This window comes from Pieris napi, chromosome 4 (assembly GCF_905475465.1).
Source record: "Pieris napi chromosome 4, ilPieNapi1.2, whole genome shotgun sequence".
In the NCBI taxonomy this organism is placed as follows: Eukaryota; Metazoa; Arthropoda; class Insecta; order Lepidoptera; family Pieridae; genus Pieris; species Pieris napi.
Genome location: NC_062237.1, coordinates 2738227 through 2760623, shown reverse-complemented (window position 1 = coordinate 2760623; position 22397 = coordinate 2738227). Strand labels below are relative to the sequence as shown.

Below are 22397 nucleotides of genomic sequence, written 5' to 3'. Positions count from 1 at the left end.
CTAATTATCTCTATGCGTGAATGAAGATATCTCAAGAATGGTGCCTACATGAAATTCAATGCCTGATTAGTGACTGAGAACGCGTAGTAGACATCAATAAGATCTGTTAAACTTATTCCCGAACTTTTTGAAGTTATACATCTTTTGGCGCGTTATGGAAAAATGGTGGGAGTAAATTTTTACGATGTGCGCGCACACCGTCACAAAAAACCGACACCCCGAAGTTAGCTATAGTCAACATATTAGTTTTTCTAGAAGTCTTCAGAAGACATTTTTTTTGCGAACTAGCGAACTGTGGAATCGACTCCCGGGGTTCTTCCCTAGAAGATACGACCTCCAATTGTTTAAAGAAAGAGCATACTTCTCCCTCAAAGGCCAGCACCCAAAAGAGTGTCCCGTAGGCTCGTTTGCCCTCTATACTAATAAAAAATACAGGAAAATAGACCAAGAATTTGGAGCAAAAAAGAGCATTTATTTGCAGCAAATAAAATGGTAACACTTAATTGTGAATGATGTGGTTTTCTTCTTTTCCAAAAGTACGCGAATACAGTCACCGCATTTACGTGCCGAGAATTCGTATAGTATAAACATTATTACCGATAAGCAAAATCAATTTAGATCCAAATCTATAAAATAAAGTTTACAAATTAACTTATTAAGTTCATAAACGAATAATTAACATAATAACAAACAAAAAGCAACTTTAATAATCAAAATACTTGGTTATGGTTGTTTAATATTAATATTATGCGGACGCTATCTCGACCCTTTAATTACATCTCATTAGCAATATCCCGTGAATCTGAAACTAGATTCCGACCAAAACATTCTCAGGCTCTCGAACTGAATTAATTTAATCGGTGTTACATTAATTGAACTTTTATAAAACGTGTTTTACTAATTAATTTTGTTTATACACTTGAGATATTTAATGGCATTAGACTAGATGTAGGATTTACACCAGTTGCTGACACGCTTTATTTCTCAAAGAATTTTCCCTTGGTGAGAAATTTTAGAGTAGGTTAGTTAATAATATGTACATCGTGGTATGAAATTATTAGTAAATAAGCTGTATAAAATAAAAATATTAGTTGCTAACATTATGTACAATATTTTTTACAAAAGTACAGGTCGCATCGATGTTACAACAGACATTGTGTAACTAATGAATAGTAATCATTTCTTAGTAAAGCTTTAAATTGCACATTTTTATAGAAAATACCCAAAAAACGAGATATGAGAAACTGTCCATGTTGAAATCTTCAAATCAAAACTTGAGTTTCTTTATTCAAAACAAAAAGTTCCTATAAATATTCCACCTAACACCATCATAACTGTTACTTTAATATAGAATGTTCCTCAACTCATTATACCCCATTGTGGCAGTCTAGGATTGAAGATGAGCCTCGGCGATACCTTAATTGACGAGGCAGTGTACCCGAAACCAAAGAGCCCTGCATAAAGGCGTATAATCCCTTATCAAGACTTTACTATTAAAGCGAAGTTTGAAGCTTCGTAATAATTAATTTCAATTTAGCATTTAACTTCACTTGTATAATCTAAATATTTTCATCGTCACAAAGAGGCATTCTTAAACAAACTAAAGTTCCTTCTCTCAAAATATATCTCACAAACTAATAGTACGACACTTGTGAAATTTATACACGTGTCTTTTGAAGGTTAGGGCTAATTAAAAGTCATAATAATTGATTATTAGTAGCGCCATCTAGTTGTCAGCCTTCTAACTTTTTACCTAATATCTAGAAGTAAGAAACCATCAATATTTATGTAAACATTATCTTCATAACATCAGATAAGGAAATGCTGTAGCCTCAGCGGCAAAGCGAGTAGCCGAACTTTCTAATTTTTTTCTCCCCTTTTTAAGCCATAAAATCTTTTGCACTACGCTTTCTCTTTTTGTGATCTTATCCCTGACTGAAGATAATAACTAAGCATCACCAAGAATAATAGATGTAAATTCTCTTTTGGAAACTATCACTGAATTTAAAAAGTTACGTAAGCTAAAGAATAATTAAAAACCAACTATTTGAAGTTAACAAGAAAAAATAAATTATGAAGTAGGCAAAAATAAGCTTAAAGTTATAGTGATCGTTGCCTTAACAAACTGCACGTTAATGGCGGCCAGCGCACAATACTTTAATTAAATCGTCGTCTAGTACCGAACGAGGGCCGCGGGCGTGCATCTAGCTAACGGACATAATAGGGGACACGATGGATTGTTCGCTACTTCCCATATAAAATGGGATATCGACGCCTTTGGGGCCAGACTTCGTCACGATAAAGAATGTGTGATGGTTATTTCAATGAAATAGCAAGTTCCTTTACCTTTACAAATATAATTCATTATTTACGTTCGTATTATCTTTTAAGGGGTAAACTATGAATAGGCAGAAGCAAAAAATCTATATGTCACCGTAAAATTGTAAAAACCGTTAGATTGTAATCTATCTCGCGAGATTGTAAACTGTCGAAAGATTGTGAACCTCAACGAACTGCTTACAAATTAACGTATTATTATTCGGTAGTTATATGAAATTGTTGGGAAGTAAAATTAATCTGTAATTGACCAAAGAAGTTCGAATGATAACTAAGTTAGTGTAGTACAATCTACCGAATAATACCGAACGTTAAATTGTAAGCAGTACGCTGAGGTTCACAATCTTTCGACAGTTTATAATCTCGCTAGATAGATTACAATCTAACGGTGTTTACAATTTTACGTTAACATATACAAAATGGCCTTATGGACAATTTAGTCATACCAGAGCTCTTTTTTTAATTTACGTATTTAGAAGGCTGCACTACAATAATTTAGGAGGCGGAGAATTACAAGCCCAACGTTTTTTTCTACTATTATATTATCTTAATTATTTATAACTATAAATAAATCACAATATGTTGAGGCTATAGGATAAGCTAGATTTGCAAGGATTGGCCTAGCCCTATGGCCTTTAAAAATCCTCTTTTTGTACACGAAACTACGTCTCCTAAAGCCCTACCAACCATATCATATTTTTATCTATTTAAAGTAAAACAAAGCCTAAACTTACGCCCAGCACACGTCTATAATTAACGCTCTTTATCAAACCCGAGCTAATTGGAATAGAGCTTCATGATTGAAATCACTCTCGTTAATTAATTCCCGAACTCTAGTATATAACGGAACCAAGTCTAGCAGTTTAAACTCCGCAAAATAATTATTGAACAATTAAATTGATTTAATGAATGCTAGTTTGCATTGTAACGTCCGTCAAAGTTAAATTAATAAAAGCTGACAGACCGTTTTTTTAGTATGCAATTTGATAAATCACAGCTGTCAAACTGAAATTTTACTTTGGATTAATTGAGATAATCTACAAAATATTGTTGAAGATTTTGAATAGGATGTTAGTAAAAAGTAGGGTTAATTTAAAGTTTAAATTATTTTTAAAGGCATAAATGCAGACGGCTTTAATAATAAAAAAATGATTGTCCCATATACATGTCTAAATAAAACCTACTACAAAAAATTCATGTATAATTCGAAATAATATTATGATAATCTTATAAATAAATTACACATTAAATAATGTTAATTTGTCTATAAGGAATAGTTATCAGTATCAAAGAGTTTGACAAATGTGAGAGTTATTCCAAAATATTTCTTTAAATGCATAAGTGTTGTAAGATACCATATGCAATTCACATTCATTTCCATTGTACAAAAGCACTTTAAAATCACAACATGCCAATTGTGAACACATTATAGAGCCATAGAGCTTAAATTAGCATATCATACTGACAGTTTGAGATGATTACACTCATTATTGTGTGCTAATGGAATTCAACAATGTTAGAATCATGCTTTGAAATATAGGTTCGTGGTAAATATTATATTATATAAATATAGAGATGGCATACAAGAAGCAACTAAACTTTTTCTTTTTTAATAATTTATAATTAAAACTATTAAATTTAATCAGTATAAGCAAATGCTAGATATTAGACTTTTTTATATTAATATATTTTGATAATATATTTAACACACTTATCATTAGTTTCTTTAAATAATATACAAGTATTTTATGTTTTTAAGACATAGTAAGCACACTTAGTTATAAAAGTCATAAATATATCTTCACGGAACAAGGTAGTTTACCTTATGTTTATCCTTATTGTTACCGAGAAAACTATTATAAAATATTTCTAGAAGAGGAGGAAGTACATATGTCACTTATCAGATTGGAAAATAAAGTATTGGTTTAGGTAACATAGTAACAGCTTAATAAACTCACAGTAAGTTCATCTATGATTAGTAATAGTTATATCTTACTTAACACACAAATATTTCTCACTTCAAAAAGTTTAGATAAATAAACCTATATGAGATTTTTATGTAATATTTAGTTATTGAAGATTCAGCATCACACATACAATACATATTAGGTAGTAATAAACTCTCTGTTACAGAGGTCTATATATTAACCTATTGTTCATTAATAATTTAATGTATATTACTTTACTTTGGTAATAGTTTTGAAAAATAAAGACGTAATCGAAGTATGAAATCTCTTTTGCTTCCTTAAAAAACTGAGTGGTTTATGAAACACCAACGCAATAATATTTTGATTTATAAAAAACAAAATAAACATCCTAGGAAATAATACATTATGGGCTCGACATAAGCGATAAAGTCTAAAATACGATACTGATCCTATCCTATTACGCAAACTTATAGTATAAATAAGTATAAGTAACCTCTAATTACTTACCGGAATTGTTATTCACACGGAGTAAGAAATATAGAAAAAGTCAATGGAAAGAAAAACCTATACACGGATAATGTTTGTAACGAAATTAAGGGAATTTTAACCAAATAACTAAAATGTAAAAGCAATTTACACTTTTATGTTTCAGAACATAATAATGATAATCGTTATATTTATTTATCACCAAAACACTTGAAATTTTGACTGTCAGTTTCACATTGTTCACAATTCACAGTTGGCGCCTGATGTTGACAGATGACAATTACTGTGTCAACTATCAATCATATTAATGTTAAGTTAATCGTAGATAGGCCAACAGACTCAAAATATTGAGTACAGAGTATGATCTAGCAAGTTTGTTTGCCACACTTTTACCCGTAAACTTCTATACCAATTTTCTTAACATTGTACTAAATATTGTATCTGTAGCTTTGATAGATTGAATGCGTATTTTTAGCATAAGAAATGGTAGATTAGATTGAATTATCATTTATTATGCTAAATTCTAGAATGATCTAAGACATCTATAAATAATATTGGTACTTATTTGTATAATAATTATACATTTAAGATGACTTAGTTTGGTTAACATAAATCTTTTAATTGTTTACGTCAACTAGCTTTAATCTAACTATCGATTTTTAACAATTTAACATTAATAATTTAGTTTCATAGATTTTAGCTATTAAAAATTTATTACCTTATTATGATTACTTATTGGGATTATTAGTTAGATACTTATTATTCTGAATGTATATTAATATCAAATCGTTATGTTATTGTTTTATTTTAAAACAAAAAGGCTTGCCCTTTCGTCGGCAGTGTCTACTGTATTTATTATGTGACCGCATAACTCGTACTCTATACCTATTAAAAAGTGTCTCATAAAGGAAGTTGAAATAAATAAGAGGTCGTTGTTCGTAACATTTTGGTTGTAAAATCATTTTTGTATGAACACTAGCACCAAAATAACTGGCCGGGCATAGAAGCGCACGCGCAGCCAGTTGTGAGACGATCGCGGCTCGATCTTCTGCTTTGACCTAGAAATATCGCCAAATATAAGCTATAGTGAAAATGTGATTATGTGTTACGAATAATTAGTGTTATTGTGACAATAAAATACTATTTTATTTAATAAGAAAGGTAAACAAATAATATCTTTTTAGATTTAATAACACAGAGGTACAATGTTATTGAGTAAAGTTTATATGTATGTGTCTTGCATATAGACTGTTAAATCATATTACACTTTGATACATTTTTAAATTTGTTTTAGCAATGAATATTACAGATACATATTAATTTATTCGTTTATATTTATTTTTTATATATTGTGCGATTATTTTTATTTAATTGCATTTTTGGGATCAACGTTAAAATATCGATATGAAACTAAAACGACGTAGAATATTTTTTGCGTCAACGTAGGTCGATTTTTTTTTGTAGGCCGGTGTACTATATATTACAGGAAATTAAATAAAGTAAATCAGGGAATAAATAAAGGAAATTAAACGATGTATAAACAATGTATAAACTATTTTAATTTAGCATACTAGCTAAATGCGTCTTAAGACTTATCTTTTTAATATAAGCACTTGTGTGTCTTACTTGTTCTTTTTGTGCGCTAAACGAATAAGTCTAGCAATACAGCGAGGAAATGCACAGACCACACTTTTAAAATTAATTTTAGTTTTTTTTATACCTATACAATAATAGGGGGCAAACGAGCCTACGGTACGCCCAAAAAGGGCAGTCATCGCAGCCCATGGACACCCATTTTAGTGGGTGCGTTGCCGGCCTTTGAGGTGGAGAACACTCTAACTTGTTGTTGAATTGTTGGAGGTCGTATCTCTCGGGGAAGACTCCCGCCGGGATTCGATTCCGATGCTAGTTCGAAAAAGAAAATAAAAATTTCTATTTCAATTTATACGTTTTTAATTATTATTATTACTATGTAGGTTAAGAATAGTGTGTAATTAAAAGTTATTTCAACTGATTTAAACGTTATCTTAGTTTATGTACATCTTGATTGGCACATTTTAAGATACAGTACACAAAAATAATAAATATACGCTTGGTCTTATGGGAGAGTATCCTTAATGTCAGCAGCACTTCTTCGGTGTACTGCGATGCTTATACAATATACATTAGCGAAGAAAGCACCGAATATTAGTTAATTTATCTTAAATAATAATTTTTCATTAAAGTACATGTACCTATTCTAGTCCCCCCCGTAAGTTAAAAAAATATATTCATAATTTCTTTGATTTTAATAATAAGCTTCTAGCCCATACATTAACCATAGAGTAACCACTTAATAAAACATTGTGTAATATCAAACCAAACACATCTGCCATCATATGATTAATGTTTAAATGAAAATGTTAATTTAGTAGGAGACAAACGGGCAGGAGGCTCATCAGAAGTTAAGTGATACCTACCGGCGCCCATGGAGACTCACATTGCTAGAAGGCTCGCAAGTGCGTTGCCGTTCTTTTAGAATTGGTAGGCCCTTTTCTTAAAAGACTCTATAATATAATAGGGTTGATACCACTACCATACTTCACATAGATACACATAGAAATACATAATTTATTACATAATTTATTAAAATACAATATTATAAATAAATGTATGTAACTAACTAATATTATTGCTGTATGTATTTTTTACTCTATTTTACACGAAGTTTTTATTTTAATATTTTCAGAGCAATTATTATTTTTATTTTATACAGCTTATATTCATATAATTTGATTACACAATGTACACAACTAACCTACCTACCAAATTTAAATTTTCTCACTAAGTAAATGTAATTCTTTGAGATCTAGAGAGATTTTCTATCTTTGAACCGAACTACGAGTAGTTAGTACCACGTTTGTATAGTATATTGGTTTTAATGCACGCCGACGTCAATCAACTGCATTTAGCCTGCTAAAATTGTATCGGTACTTTGATTGAACATTCAATGGAACATTAATCCATGCTAATTTTAGATCCAAACAACAAGTAGCTATGAATTGAAGGAATAATTATATAAAATGTGCGCTAATTTATACTCTTTGAGAGAAATTGATGAGTCCAAGACACCTAGCATTTTCTTGAGTTGACTTACTTTAGTCATATCACTCGTCCCGAAACTGATAACGTGAACTAGCTGGTTGTCGTCGGCAAGGTGGCAGGCAAAATGCCGCGACGCAGATCCCCAACCCCGTGTGACTTATTCAAGATTCTCTGGGGTCTCCCCATAAAAACTGCACAAAGGGAAGCTATAGACCGAACACTGGAGAGATATCACTAGCAGGGTATTAGGTACCTTACTGTGACTCGACCTTCAAAAGAATACGACTGAGAAGTTAATACTAGAATTAAGATGAGCATTGTCAACAAGAAGCACCAGACTTTTTAGAACTTCGAAACTTTTTCTTCTAGGCTGTACTCAGTGACTTCCAATACGTATAGCGATTGCGATGCGAATTTCTTCGAGTTTTCGTACCGATCCAAAAATTGCGTCATTGCGATAACTACATAGAAATTCCATATACATCATTAGCTGGTAATCGTTTACCTATTTATATAGATTATAGATCTTGTTGCTAGAGAAATGTCAATGTGTGACTATCAATTTCAATATTTTTATTTATATTACAAATTGATATGACAGTGTAAAGGTCGATTTACATCAAACGAACATAGAGCTAGAACAAGAGCATTCTTTCGTAATCTTTTAGTGTAAACAAAAGCTAGATCGAATGTTCTTTGCTCATTCGTGTCAATTCTGTGGTTAGTATTGGTAGTGCTTCGTTATGTCTGACTCTGACAGCGATATCATTATTGCAAGTGCTGCATTTATTATTTTGTCGCGAAAACTCAAAAATAAAATAAGGAAGAGACGTTGGTGGGTTACAAATTTAATGCATCGAAGGACACTGGATAATGTAGGTGAAACAATGACGGATATGCGAAAACAAGAAGAAAGTGGACAATTCCAAAACTTTTGTAGAATGGCGCCGGAGGATTTTGATCATTTACTATCTTTGACCATCGAAAAAATTCGAAAATCAAGTACGAATTTTAGAGACTCGATTCCTGCATATGACAAACTAGCAGTGACTTTGCGATTTTTGGCAACTGGAGATTCCTATGGAAGCCTGATGTATTTTACTAAAATGTCTAAGGCTATGTTCGCGATCAAATTTGAAGAGCGTTCAGATGATGAGCGCTAACGCGCGTTGCGAGAGTACTCGTCAGTCTAGTTCGGTAGAACGTAGAAAATGGACGTGGAAGAGGCTATTATTTTGTGGTTATATTATAAAGAAAAATATAGAAAAAGAAAACGTACACATTGGGTTCATACAATTTTGAAAAAAAAAAATACAAATTATATAATATTTTTTATACAAATTTGCTATATTCCAACTTGCTGGCCTTTTTTCTACTTCATCGATTAGTAAGTCGATGTCAATATCTTCAATTTCACTCATTTTAAATGCGAGAACAAAATATAATTACAAAAATTAACAAAATTACATGCGATCGCGATGAAAGCGCGCGCTCATCTGAACAGCAAACGGACATTACATTAATATCAAAGCGCGCGTCAACGCGCGATCACCTGCGTCTAGAGACTTTTTCTCTGAGCGCCGCGTTGACGCGCGTTAACGCGCGTTGATGCGCGCTCATGTGAACAGTTGTAAGAAAATACCACAATGTCTAGTCGCGCGATTTGAAAACGCGCGTCAAGTTTTTGCCATCTGAACATAGCCTAAATCGACAATATGTAATGCTATATCTGAAGTATGTGCTGCAATAAATGAATAATACAAATCGAATAATTAAAATAATAAAATAATAATAATCAATATAAAAAAATAATAATAATAATAAAAATAATAATAATAATAAAAATAATAATAATAATTTAATCGATAAGATACGTAAACAATCGCTAGAACACAAGAACGCTTTGAAAAGACCGCTCAGTGGCGCGAGCACGTCCGAACACGCTAGAACGCTCTAAGCAACTGTTCGCGCGCTCTTGCGCCGTTTACATCAAGCGAACGAGCATTCTTAGAATATTCTATAGAATCTTTGCGAACGCACTAAGAACAACGAAAGAATGCTCTACGCCTGTTTACACTAGAAGAATTTGATGTAGTGGGGATAGAATGAGCATTCGCTTGTTTGATGTAAATCGACCTTAACATGATGATTGAATGAATTGTTTTTGTGTCCACTATACGGTAACTCAATATTACTATGATTTACATTTCTATCATCATCATCATTATTATTATTCCGCTCATCTACCTATATACTTTAAAGAATAACCTTATGCAGTCTTCTAAATGCGCAAGCGCCTTAGACCGGCACGCCTCCCAACCGGCTTCCTTCATAAAGAAGGTCCTCAAAAAATTATATTTTATAGACTAGTATAGTCCAACTGCACATAACACTTATATATTTATTAAAAACATATAAACCGATCTCATTTTTATTTTTTGAACGATGTTGTTCTCGGGTAATAAATTGTCGCACTATTTCATATTCCGTGTAATTTTTATTTAGTGACGTCACATATGACGTCAGTAACGAAGTAGTAGACACCAAATCTGGCTCATATCCAAGACCATTCAATCAACAACACACCGTGAAATGGGGACGACTTTACATCCTATGTTTAGGAAATACAGACCTAGAATTAATTAATATTTTATTTATCAGCAAACTTACAGACTTACTTCGATATTATAAAAGAAAACATTTAAACAATATACAAAGGCAAGACAGATTACATTGATAAATAAAATATACGAAACAGAAAACATAAGTATCTACATTAATAGTTTAAAAAAATAAACTGAAATTAAACATTAAACAAACGATATTTTAAAGAAAAAACTAAATTGATAGTACTGCTAAATAAAGTCAGTCTTCCCGTCACTTAAAACATTTCCTCAATTATAACTAATATTTTCAAATTATAATTACCTACGTATTTGTTATACGCATTGCTCTATTGCAAAAATACAAAGTATAAAAAATCTAGTAGGTTTTTACGACTACTGAAGGTATATGTTAAGTGCCGCTTATCTTTATTTACATAAGGCAAAAGCCAAGCCTGTAATACACTAAAACTACGTTAAGGAAATAAGGACGAACATTTTTTATATGATTTCTTTTGTTTCAGTAAAATGATGGTTAAGGGAGAAAACTATAATAAAAGATGAATGACGGATCCAGGAGAGCCTTAACGGGCTCAATACACAAAATAAGAGAATTTGAGTTAGAAAAAGTAAGTATTCAAAAAAGGATTTAAAAGTTGCAATCAATCCTCCACGGTATCAACCTCGGCTAGGCTAAGAATAATGTTTGACAGTTAGGTGATACAAGTTATATAAAGGTAAAAAGGCGAAACGAATAAAAACATTAATTTATTTATTGATGGATGTCAACAATGATGGTTCTGACTTCCTTATAATCATGACACCATTGATCTCATTAAAAATTGTTCATTAAATAAGCGAGAACAGAAATAACTCAAGAAAAATAACAAAAAATAACGAACGTTGTTATTCATTCATCAACTCATTTTTTGTCGTGTTTATTAGTTTGCATTTTCTTCCTGACACACGACGTATACCTAACGTGACCAGCCTTGCGATTCTGTAACTCACTTTTCGAACTCTCACAGCGGTTTTAGCAGCGGCGCGGTGGTCGCGCTCAAATCAGTCGTGAAGCAGTCATTTTACGATTTTTGCATTCTGATAAACAATAAACTACAAGCTCCCTCCTTTTCCGTCCGCAAAGCTGACGTCCCGTTTTGAACGGAACTGTCCCTTTTTCCAATTACGAGTCCCGGTGTCCCCGAAATGAACTGTGGGACACAAAATTGTCCCGTTTTCAGAAAGCGCGCGAAAATTTAAGCAGCAGGATATAAAAAAAACTTCCCAAGAGCTATATTAAAACAAATTTGTTCTTCTCATAAATATAACTAAACATTTTGGGTACCTATATTTTGTGATTGGTAACCATAGAGAAATAATATATACTGGGAACTAACTTTGTTTTTTTTTTTGTTTTGTGTTGGTAACTTTTATGCCAACTAAATTTTTCTAAATAAATAACTTAAAAAAAAAATTTTTTAATTGGCTTATTATTTGACCTAAATTAAACAAATGTCCCGTTTTGAGTCAAAGAATAAATGGTCACTTTACGTATACCCCGGTTTCCATTTCGTTGACATAGTAATTATTGTATCCGGTATGGATCGAGGTTAAAATTTTAATATATCTCCTCAATCCTTAATCTTATATTAATATTAAAGAAAACCGCAGTTGTTAGTATATCGTGAACTGTCTCCCAGATAGACGGAGGTTTCTATATAATATGAAAATTTAACATGACTTTTGAGTAGGCATTATCAAGCTCTAAAAATTTTGTTTAGAATCATATATCTCTCATCGTTTAGGCAGCGTTCGTAAGAAACGTTTTCGTTCGACCGTTTTGTCTCCGACGTAATTTGCAAAACTGAATACCACGAAAAAGTATTTTAATTTTTCGGGTTAGTAATTAATAAGACACTTTTAACTTTGTGAAATGTGGCTTTCCATAGGTAAAAGAACTATAAAAATCGCCTCCATTTTGTTTTGCGACACGTCATTTTCAAATTTACTTTTCTACTTTCTACATATACACTACTGTTAAGGCATCTTGACTAAGGCCTTAGAATCCATAGATCACAAACTTTACCTCTTTATATTAATAAAGTAACCGATTTGTTTATAAAATATAACACTCACAAATTTATTTTCAGGTGTGTTTGGTTGAAGAGTTTGATATATTACAAATAGTCGGTGAAGGATGGTTCGGGAAAATACTATTAGTAGAACACAGAGCATCGGACACAGAAATTGTTCTAAAGGCATTACCAAAGCCGTATGTTTCGATACGTGATTTTTATAGAGAATTCCATTATAGTCTACACTTAAGTGCACATAGAAATATAGTTACATCATTCGATGTGGCATTTGAGACTGCTGGATTTTACGTATTCTGTCAAGAATACGCACCACTAGGTAAGAATTTAAATGTGGGGCCATCATGGTACCAAATCTGGGTTGAAAAAATGTGAAAATAATATAATATACAAGCAGCAAAGCAGACAAAAATTAACGGCTGTTGTGAATAAGATATAAGTAAGAGTTTAGTTAATTCAATTAAGACAGACGCGTAATTACTTACTAAAGCACGAAATTAGAAAAATTCAAAATAAAGCGACAAATTTCTGTGCCTGTCTTCCTGTTTTATACACCTCAATATGTATAACATAATTTCAATCCATGGAAAATAGGTTTGGAACGTCGGCGATAATATTAAAATCTGCACTCTGTTTATATTATTTACTCAATCATTCGAATTATAGGGCAACGCGGTATTAGCAAATTTATAGATGTTTGTACCATATGTACGGCTTAGGGTAAGATTCAGGGTGAGATCTATAGAGCGCACTTAGACTTTGCTCAGACTTAACTATAACCATTCTTTACTTTTTTAAAGGATAATAAAGAAGGTATTGCATGAAATGAAACATCAATTTCTATCTAAGCTTGAGCTTAGCTTAATCTCACCGTTAAAATGTCTATAAATATACGAAATAATAGTTTAACCTTAGTGTTTTTCGTAAGTAAAGTCTGAGCAAAGTCCAAGTGCGCACTATAGATCTCACCCTCAGAGACGAAACGTGCTAAGTTTGAGTGATGCTATTTTGGGGGTTTTCCCCCCAAATTTAAGGGGAATCAAGGTGGTCTGGGCTTTAAGGGGGTTTTATTTTATTTATTTGCTCATTTTTTTTAGTGGGTACTTTAGATACGGTAATTATAAACGCACAATTCTGTACAATTTATATTAAGCCTAGAATCCCACCAACGAACTAAACCAAATATAAACTCCAAGCGTGGATATAACTGAAATATCAAAAACTTAAATATAATATACTAGCAAACTCGGCGAACTCTGTTTCGCCACCAGATGGCTTCGTTTTTTGTAACGTTTCGTTTGGTGATCCCGCTTTTCTGTCGAAATTTTTCCTGAATTTTCTTTGCTATAAACCTCACGGAGCCCGAGACTTTTCCAACGAATGCAAAACCGTGGAAATCAGTTCGTGCGTTCTGTAGTTATAGCGTCAGGAAGGAAAACCCGATTTATTTTTATATAGTAGATTTGATGCATATTTGTAATTATCTCTTAAACAGCGGTACAACAAAAATTTTAGGGGTTTTTATCGATATTTAGGGTTATTTGAAATTGGTCCTAGGGGGAACATTATATAGGAGCTGGCATCACTGGTCTCACATCGTACAAAGGGAATCCTATAGGTATTATAGTTTATATTATATAGTTCGCACTTCGCGCTACGTCGTGACTCCGATTCTTAGGTTGACAGCCGTCTTGACACTGGTTAATTAAAATTTATACATTTAAAAGAACGAATAGAATCTCTGGGCCTATTAGATGTATCATGAATTCAATTGCAACGACTCTAGAAACGGTTTAAGCGTGAATTGTGTCCCAAAAATAGCTACTTATTATACCCAGACCTTGCTTTAAAGCTTTCCACTGGGAAAATCCATAATAACAACAAAATTAATAATAATGAGTACCAGAAGTCGCAGACAGTGATTCAAATTACGATCTTTTAAATCCACACATTCATTGTTACGACTCGAGTTGGACGGCAGCCAAAATCAATTTAAATGAGCATTAAATTTAATCGTAGATCTGATTGAAATCACGATTGTTAGTTTCAGCTTACAAAACAGTGTTAGCCTAGTTACGAATAATAAATTTATTTATTTTGTAATCCTACAACTAACATAAATTATAATAACAAAAAATAATTATACCTACTAAAGATATAGCCATACATATTATATACAAAAAGGTTCAATCATTTACGAAAGGAAAAATCAATAAAAATTATTAAATACATACATTTAACTAAGTAATACAGAAGTACTTACAAAGTTTAAAGTATGTTAGGTAACAATGCTTAAAATAGTTTGAATTTAAACCGTGTTTAAAAACACTAGGGTTGACAGATGAGGTGTGATAAATCGCTGAATTAATAATGTGTATAATGTTTACTCTATGTTTGATTATGAAATATTAGAAAGACTCCTATTTATAGAAGTCATACATTCCCCGCCGGTGTAGTCGGGTTAGGTTATTTATTCATTTGTTTTATTTTCAATATGGCCTATAATATATTTACATATATTTAAGTTTGGCGATATGGAAAAATTCAACATACGTTGAATTAATTTTAATTAATGCCCTAACCGAAAAAGAAAAAGTTGTTAAACTATTTAAAGTTTGTTGTATAACATTTAAAAAAACTGTTTTTTTGCAACACAGCTTACAGCTTATAAATCAAAGTAGAGACTTAGTGTGACTATCGTATGTATAAAACGTATTTAATTTGGAGACTCCATCCTGATTGGTTTTAGTAGTATAATAATAAAATTATGTTTTAAATTACGCGTCTACTCTTAACCCCTGTTTAAGTGCTGTATATTATGTACATAGTCTTTTCGTTATACTATGTACATAAATGTTTCACTAACCTAAAGTGATATACCTATATTAATTAAATTATGAATTCGATAAATGAGCCGTAACTACTTCATTTTGGCATAAACAACTTACAGCAAACCGTTTTAAACGAGGATATTTGTTTATGGTTACATAAATTGTAGAATAGTTTGATATTCTGTTTCAGGTGATCTAACATCGAATATGCTGGATACAGGCATTGGCGAAATTCATACCAAAAGAGTGACAAAGCAACTGGCATCCGCCTTGGACCATCTGCACCAACGAGACCTAGTCCATAGGGATGTTAAATTAGATAACATTCTCATTTTTAAATCGGACTTCTCCCGTATAAAGTTATGCGATTTTGGGGAGACAAGGAAGGTCCAATCCGCTGTCAGGAGGAGAAACGAATGGTTGCCGTATTCGCCACCGGAAGTTCTGAATTTGTCTATGGATAGTTCTTACAAGTAATTGATTTATATACCGTAACTGATTGTTTTTATAATAAATTTAAACAGTTGTATTTTTAAACGGACGTCCTTTCTAACACTAATTGATTTCATTCATGTCAGAGGACCTTTGTTTCTTCATTTAAAAAAAAATATCTTGTAAAGGATTAGGCGAATTACCTACATCATAACAAAAATTACGGCTTTCGTCAGAGACAAGTGATAATAAAACTCAAGTGGATAAATCACTAATTATCTTTACCTCAGATTGTATTTTTTTTTAAAGCATTCTGTGCCTAAAATATCTTGTTTTTTAATACGAGTTCTTACATTTACCGGTTTGGTTTACGACGTTTGCCTTAAGCTTATGTTAATTGACCACAGAGAAAGCAAACCCCAATGTTGTACAGCTGGGGTTGAACTCATGACCGTTGTTGTTCAATTCACTCGACATTAATGTCTTTTTCTTCAAACTTGGTCACTACGTACCTAAAAAGTACTTTTTAATATCCCGCACCATAATGAGCATAGCTCTGATTATTTGTTTATTTACAGGGCCTTAATCAGCCATGATATTTGGCAATTTGGAATAGTGATTTTTATATGTCTGACGGGATGTTTGCCATGGCAAAAAGCAGCATTTGATGACCCCAGATATTTAAGGTACCAGAACTTTTTTATATGCTTCAGTAAGCAAAATATGTAAACAAGGTACTTAATGAAAAAATAATTATAATGGTGAACTTATTCACAGAGCAGTACAGAGCTTAAAAGAAATCAATTTAAAAAAAAACATTATTAAAAAACTACAAACCAACGACTATCAAATATAATATATAATGTCAGATATTTTAAAAAACTAACTTATAGCCCATCACATGTATCATTACAACTATTTATAGTCTACGCGAATTAGAACGGAAGGCAAAGTTTATTTACAAAGCATCTTCGTAATACACGCTGTCGATTGATGTATAGTGTGTTTACATTAATTGTTATAATTTATTTCATCTATGGGAAGTGTGATAACTTTATTTATAATACCAAACACGATGTTGGCTCTAAATAGCATCTAATTAAAAAGCTCAAACAGTTGAAATCGTATATATTTTACGTAAGAGTATTCACTCTACCTTTAAGCCTATCTATTTTGACAACAAAGCTTATCCAAATTTATTTAAAGATCTATCTAACAATTAGTATTTACCTCCATTTTGCATATTATATAAACATTTATTATCGCCTATTTAATTTCATCTATTTCATAGAAGGTCACTTGTTCTACGTAGACATAAGTGCACTCTCTATGCTTTATTACATTTGATCATAATAATGGAGCCTCCAGGGCCGGATTGGGCTAAATCACCTTGTTGACTTACAATAAAATAGCGAGTATTTCTACTAATATATAATGACTTTCTCAGCTACTTCAATTGGTACAATAGCGCGAACCCGCTAAGAAGACAACCGAAATTATGGAAAATGGTTTCATCGCGGGCCCAGAAAATGTTTAAGAAATTTATTGAGCCCAGAGTTGACAGACGAGCTGTGAATTTCACTGAATTAACTAGATATTATGACTACCGTTGGATGGCTAAGGGTTACACGGATAGAGTCGGTAAGGTTTTACGAAATCGTTTATAATAGGTAGTAACTCTCTCTGCTGGTTCTGCAACCCAAACAGTGTCTTGGCCTCCGAAATGAGAATCGTCCAGCGCTCCCTGTCCAGTGCCACCTCTCGCCAATTGCTGGCTTTCAGCTGCAGCAGGTCATCCTCCACTCTATCGTGCCTAGGCCGACCTACTGGTCTCTGACCAATAGGCCTCCTTCACCGCCCGATTGGGATTGGTTTGCTCCAGTTTAAGCAATTTGTATGTCTAAAAACTTGGTGATTAAAAAGAGTGGCGGATAGTTTCTTGCTAGTTCTTCTTGCCTGCTCTACGCCCTTGACTTGCGAACTGGTAGGTAGTAAATGTTAATTTAGAATCAATTTAACATCTTTCCTGTTGACGTTCACAAGTGTACTTTATTACCTATAATATTAAGTATATTGTATAACTAAGTTATTTTGAGTTTGCGTTTGATCTTGGCTTTTATGCTCAAGATGCACTATCAATCTCCCTTTTTTAAAGACGTAATAGTTATAAGTGCCTTAGACAGAAGTCGTTTTTTATGAGTTTTGCAATTAATATTCCATGCGCGAACTTCCAGCCACCTCGGAAAATCTTGCCAAATAGCATTTTTCAAATTTATTGAAATTCAATTTCTCTTTCTTCTTATGACCATTTATTTTGTTCTCTATTTCAGCGGGAGGAGATATTGATGAACTCTGTCCCTCAATGTACAGTTTTCGAAGTGACCCAAATGAAAAGAACATTTTATTGAAACACTTCAGAGACAATGGTATCGAAGTTACAATTGACAGACATGCAAAAAAGGAAAGAATACGTGAATGGATCCAGAACAGCGTTATAGAAGAAGTAGATGAAGAGGTAGTATCTACTAGAAAATTTTCTCTTATTAGAGTATTTAAAAAAAATGTAATTTAAATGTATTATGTTTTTAAGGAGGAGACCTGTGATCCCAGCGTATATGATGATAGTGACATAGAATTACAAGAACACACGCGACCTTATCCAATTGATGAAAGCCACCGAGTCACATTACGCTACGACACGGAAAAACATATCAATCCCAGAACTGGCGAAGTTATTGAAGGTGTTAAAAGAGTCTCCGATAAGAATCCTCTCTCTTATGATGTTCAAAATATAGAACCAGTAGCACCCGCAAATGTTGCAAGACGCTACGGTGTCAAAGAGGATAACTCGCCACACAGCTCAACCAAAGATAGCGCTTACGGATCTTTGGAAGCTGCTAATCACAGAGTAAAAGAAAATAGACAAGCACCATCTATCGATAGGATATCTACAAACTCCCCAAGCCGTTCACTAAGTGCGGTATCTCTCCAGCAAAATAAAATACCCCTTTCTACTCACGCGCAAAGATTTCAGAAAAGTGAGGAGATTTACTCCAAAGAATTAGATAACATGAAAGGCAGTTCTTCTACGCTTCATTCTTTAGAAAATTCTTCAAGATCCAATAGCATAAAAGTGACCAGGAACAGTTCTTTAGACAGTGCGACTAATTGTAAAGAGATTCAAAATGACAATGAATCGGCAGGAGCTAATTTAATACCTAATGATTCAATTATTACTCACAATGGCTTTAGGCCTGGGGAAAATAATGGACAACCCTACGTGTCTATGAAAAAATCTGTTTACGACATTGTTAGTAGCCGCAGCGATGTGGGAAATAATAATTATAAAATAGATAGCCAAATAATTAATAGCACAGACAGTCCTTATACATCTATGCTAAATATTGTTCAAGGGCAGATTAAAATAACACCTCATGAAAAAGAGAGTAACAAAAACATCGTAAATTTTTCGGTTACCAAAGTTAATAGAAAAAAGCTGTGATTGTCGCTCAATGTTATTTTAAACTATAACTTTATTTTTAATATTGTATCATCGTTAAATATATCATTAAAGTTAATTTGTTTTTTTTTTATTACTAAAATTAAAAGGTAAACCCCTTGAAGAAAAACATTGTCAATTTGTCTTAAAACTTTATTCCTTTCTTTTTTGTGTATACTTCTCCATTGGGAATGTAACTTGGTATATAAATTTAATCTATATTGCTTCGTAAATATCTGCGAACCTGGCTTAATGACGTCATACAAACTGGAGAGATAGCAAAAAAATTGAAGATGTAAAAATAAAAAATATTTTATTTGTGTACTTATTTTTATTGATACTCGTACCTACTTGAAATTTACAAATACTTATTATTTACATTATTTAAAATTCAAATTATTTACAAATTTACAAATAATACAAAGAAAAAGTAGAGAGGAAGAGAAAGTGGCGAAACTATTCTAGAAAAGCCTCGACACCAGACATGGTAGCGCTGTCGTTTTCGTCATCTTCTATATTATCACTCAAAATGTTGTCTTCGGTTTCGCTGTCACTGTCTTCTCCTCCTAATGAATTTATTAATTCGCGTTCTTCATGTTCATATAATCTGTCATTATGCCAAAACTTATCTCTTAAGCGATCAACATGGTTGCATTCTTGCATTCTTTCGATTACGAAAGCAAGAATAATACACGTGCGTCGGCGATTGCGTTGGCAACGGTACTGGATAGGCGAAAACGGGGCGGGGTGCGGGGAAGCGCATTCCAGCGAGGTTCGCAGATATTTCCGACGGCTTGTACATATTTAGATGCAAACTATTGCAGGAAAGCTAGAATCGCGGCTAAGACGGGAAAATATATTGTGTTAAAGGTAAAAGATTTTGAGACAAGGTGAACCATAGACAACTTTCAGTATATTTTTTTTATAGTAAAGTCTACACTTCATCAGCAAATGTCATGCAACTTGACAAATCTTGGCATTATACTTGTTTTCGTATGACATCTCACAAGTCACATCACTAAAAACTGAAAAATTTAAACTTTTCAACTAAAGCGAAAGAGTAAATCAGATTTCAATTTTCAGCGTAGTTTAGCGGAAATCGCGGCAACGACCTGTTAAATTGAAACCGTTATAAAATCAGACAAATTCTTTGGTTTTGAACTATTACCAAAGAAAGCAGATTAGAGTGTAAATTTATTTGACTAAGGTTGAAATAAACAGTACAAGTATATAAAATGTCGTATAACCTCCAATCATAATAACAATTAAATATTTCCTTAAACAGTGCAAAGTGCTTATTCAAGTACGAGTGGCCCAGACTTATGTAATAATAAAATAAAATGCAGAAGCTTCAAGACAGTGTATTTTCTATTTTGAAAACTACAAGTTTATCACCTGCGGTGTTTAGTTTTTTACAACCTACAGACGATTTTGCAGGTAAATCTAATTTACATTTTCTTCATAACTCACAAGCTTAATGAGTTTAGAAATGGCTCTTGATTCGCTACGATCAAAGTTCGTTAGAACATTCCAATCCTGTTAGGCTTATATTTAAATAAGAAAGGTATCTTAAAATACTTGTACTATTCTTATCTTTAACAAGTGTTCCCTGTTTAGAAACACCCTTAGGCGGAATTTTACGTGACACAAAATATGGTTGGCTTGCTCTTGGATCAAAATTCTGTGTTGTTGATCTCAGAAATGGATGGAAAGTTGCAGAAAGAACCTTTGGAAATGGCTCCAGGTAATTTGCATTACAATATATACTTACTTAATGTTATTTAGACGACACTTTATTATACCAATTGTTTTGAAAAAAAATTTTTTTTTAGCCATATCACAGTAACCAGTGTGATTGAACTACCTCATCCCCTTACTAGAGGCTCCCAACAGCTTGTCATTAGTCTTGAAACTGATGACAGAGGCTTGATATGCATTCTACATATTAATGGGTCCCAAATACTTCGCTGTATAGAAACTGATGTAATTATCACAGAGCTGGCCTTGTGTGATGATGTGACTAATGGACCACTTACTTGTTTTGATGGGTTGTTGATGGCTGGGACTCAGAAGGGAGAGGTTTTAGTTATAGATCTTAATAGAAGCTGTTTGATGCAAGGTATTTATCCTTACTTATTTAATATAGTAAAATAAAATAAATGTCCTACTGTGTAATGGAAAAATATTGTATTAAAACCTAATTTATAGTTGTAAAGTATAACAACATAATCTTTAAATCCTGGGTTATAGTTACAGTGTAGGAAAAATTATTATTTTGCACTTAAAATAATTATTACTATAAGGTTTTGTGACAAAGAAATTGTGGACAAGCTCTCCAGGCATGTCCATTAGTTACAATATCTTCAAGTAAGGTTCTATACATTATTCAACTCCCAATACTATGACCATTTTTATTTTAGCTCTAACAGACATAACTGAAGGAAATGTAGATCTTATAAAAAATGAGTCGGATCCAGCTACTCTGTCATTTATATCTCTTAAATCACTACACAAATATGAAAGACAAGGAGAACTACCAATAAATAATAATGAGCACTTCACCATAGTCTTAAACGAAGATTCATTTATTGACAGTCAGTACATATTTAGAAACCCTGACGGTACTGTACGAATGAAAGCTCAAAAAGACCATGTACGGGTAACTGTCGTCCAATACATTCCACAATTAGGCAGTTTGGCCGTTGGGTACAACTTTGGTGCGTTTCAGTTATGGAATATATTTGATTTAGCTCTTGAATATACATCTCAGGTGAATGTGGAGTGCTTGCCAGTAACACATTTCGGATTCCAGGTGATAAAACTTACAGTTTACAGTATTTTAGTACATTATATCTAGTATTTCTACATGATTGTCAAAAATACAATTGAATTCATAGATTTATTCAGTCATTTTAGCAAAATTGTTGTTAATTCATCAAAATTTTATAAAAAAAATTAAAAAAATACTTATTTTTTCTTTCGTGACCGCCTATTATATAAGTCGAAAATAATATTAACAATAACCATTGATATACAAAAACCCAAGATGCACAATCAACGTCTAAAAAACGTCCTCAAAAAATGAGCGCAACATTCTAAATTCT

General features: G+C 32.5%; 3 protein-coding genes across 5 annotated transcripts in view; 2 read left to right on the top strand and 1 right to left on the bottom strand.

Moving 5' to 3' along the window:
- The window catches only part of LOC125048613 (protein N-terminal asparagine amidohydrolase), a 96607-nt gene extending 91628 nt beyond the window's left edge, over window positions 1-4979 (bottom strand). The window contains exon 1 of the mRNA XM_047647367.1: window positions 4773-4979. The gene's annotated coding sequence lies outside the window, so the exon portion shown is untranslated. The remainder of the gene's footprint in view (window positions 1-4772) is intronic.
- A 751-nt stretch (window positions 4980-5730) lies between these two features.
- Window positions 5731-19372, top strand: LOC125048965 (serine/threonine-protein kinase meng-po). Its single transcript, XM_047647947.1, has 8 exons — window positions 5731-5912; window positions 10963-11067; window positions 12589-12850; window positions 15553-15835; window positions 16373-16480; window positions 17242-17435; window positions 18125-18309; window positions 18385-19372. The coding sequence occupies exons 2-8, from the start codon at window positions 10999-11001 to the stop codon at window positions 19294-19296; spliced, it is 2013 nt and encodes a 670-aa protein (XP_047503903.1). The 5' UTR covers window positions 5731-5912; window positions 10963-10998; the 3' UTR covers window positions 19297-19372.
- A 943-nt stretch (window positions 19373-20315) lies between these two features.
- Window positions 20316-22397, top strand: part of LOC125048719 (protein ELYS) — a 36752-nt gene continuing 34670 nt past the window's right edge. For 2 of the 3 annotated variants that reach the window (XM_047647555.1, XM_047647556.1), the window contains exons 1-4: window positions 20316-20730; window positions 20911-21037; window positions 21126-21412; window positions 21714-22105. In XM_047647555.1, the coding sequence (XP_047503511.1) occupies window positions 20634-20730; window positions 20911-21037; window positions 21126-21412; window positions 21714-22105 (903 nt within the window). In that variant the 5' untranslated portion in view covers window positions 20316-20633. The remainder of the gene's footprint in view (window positions 20731-20910; window positions 21038-21125; window positions 21413-21713; window positions 22106-22397) is intronic. The other variant, XM_047647554.1, reaches the window with a different exon arrangement.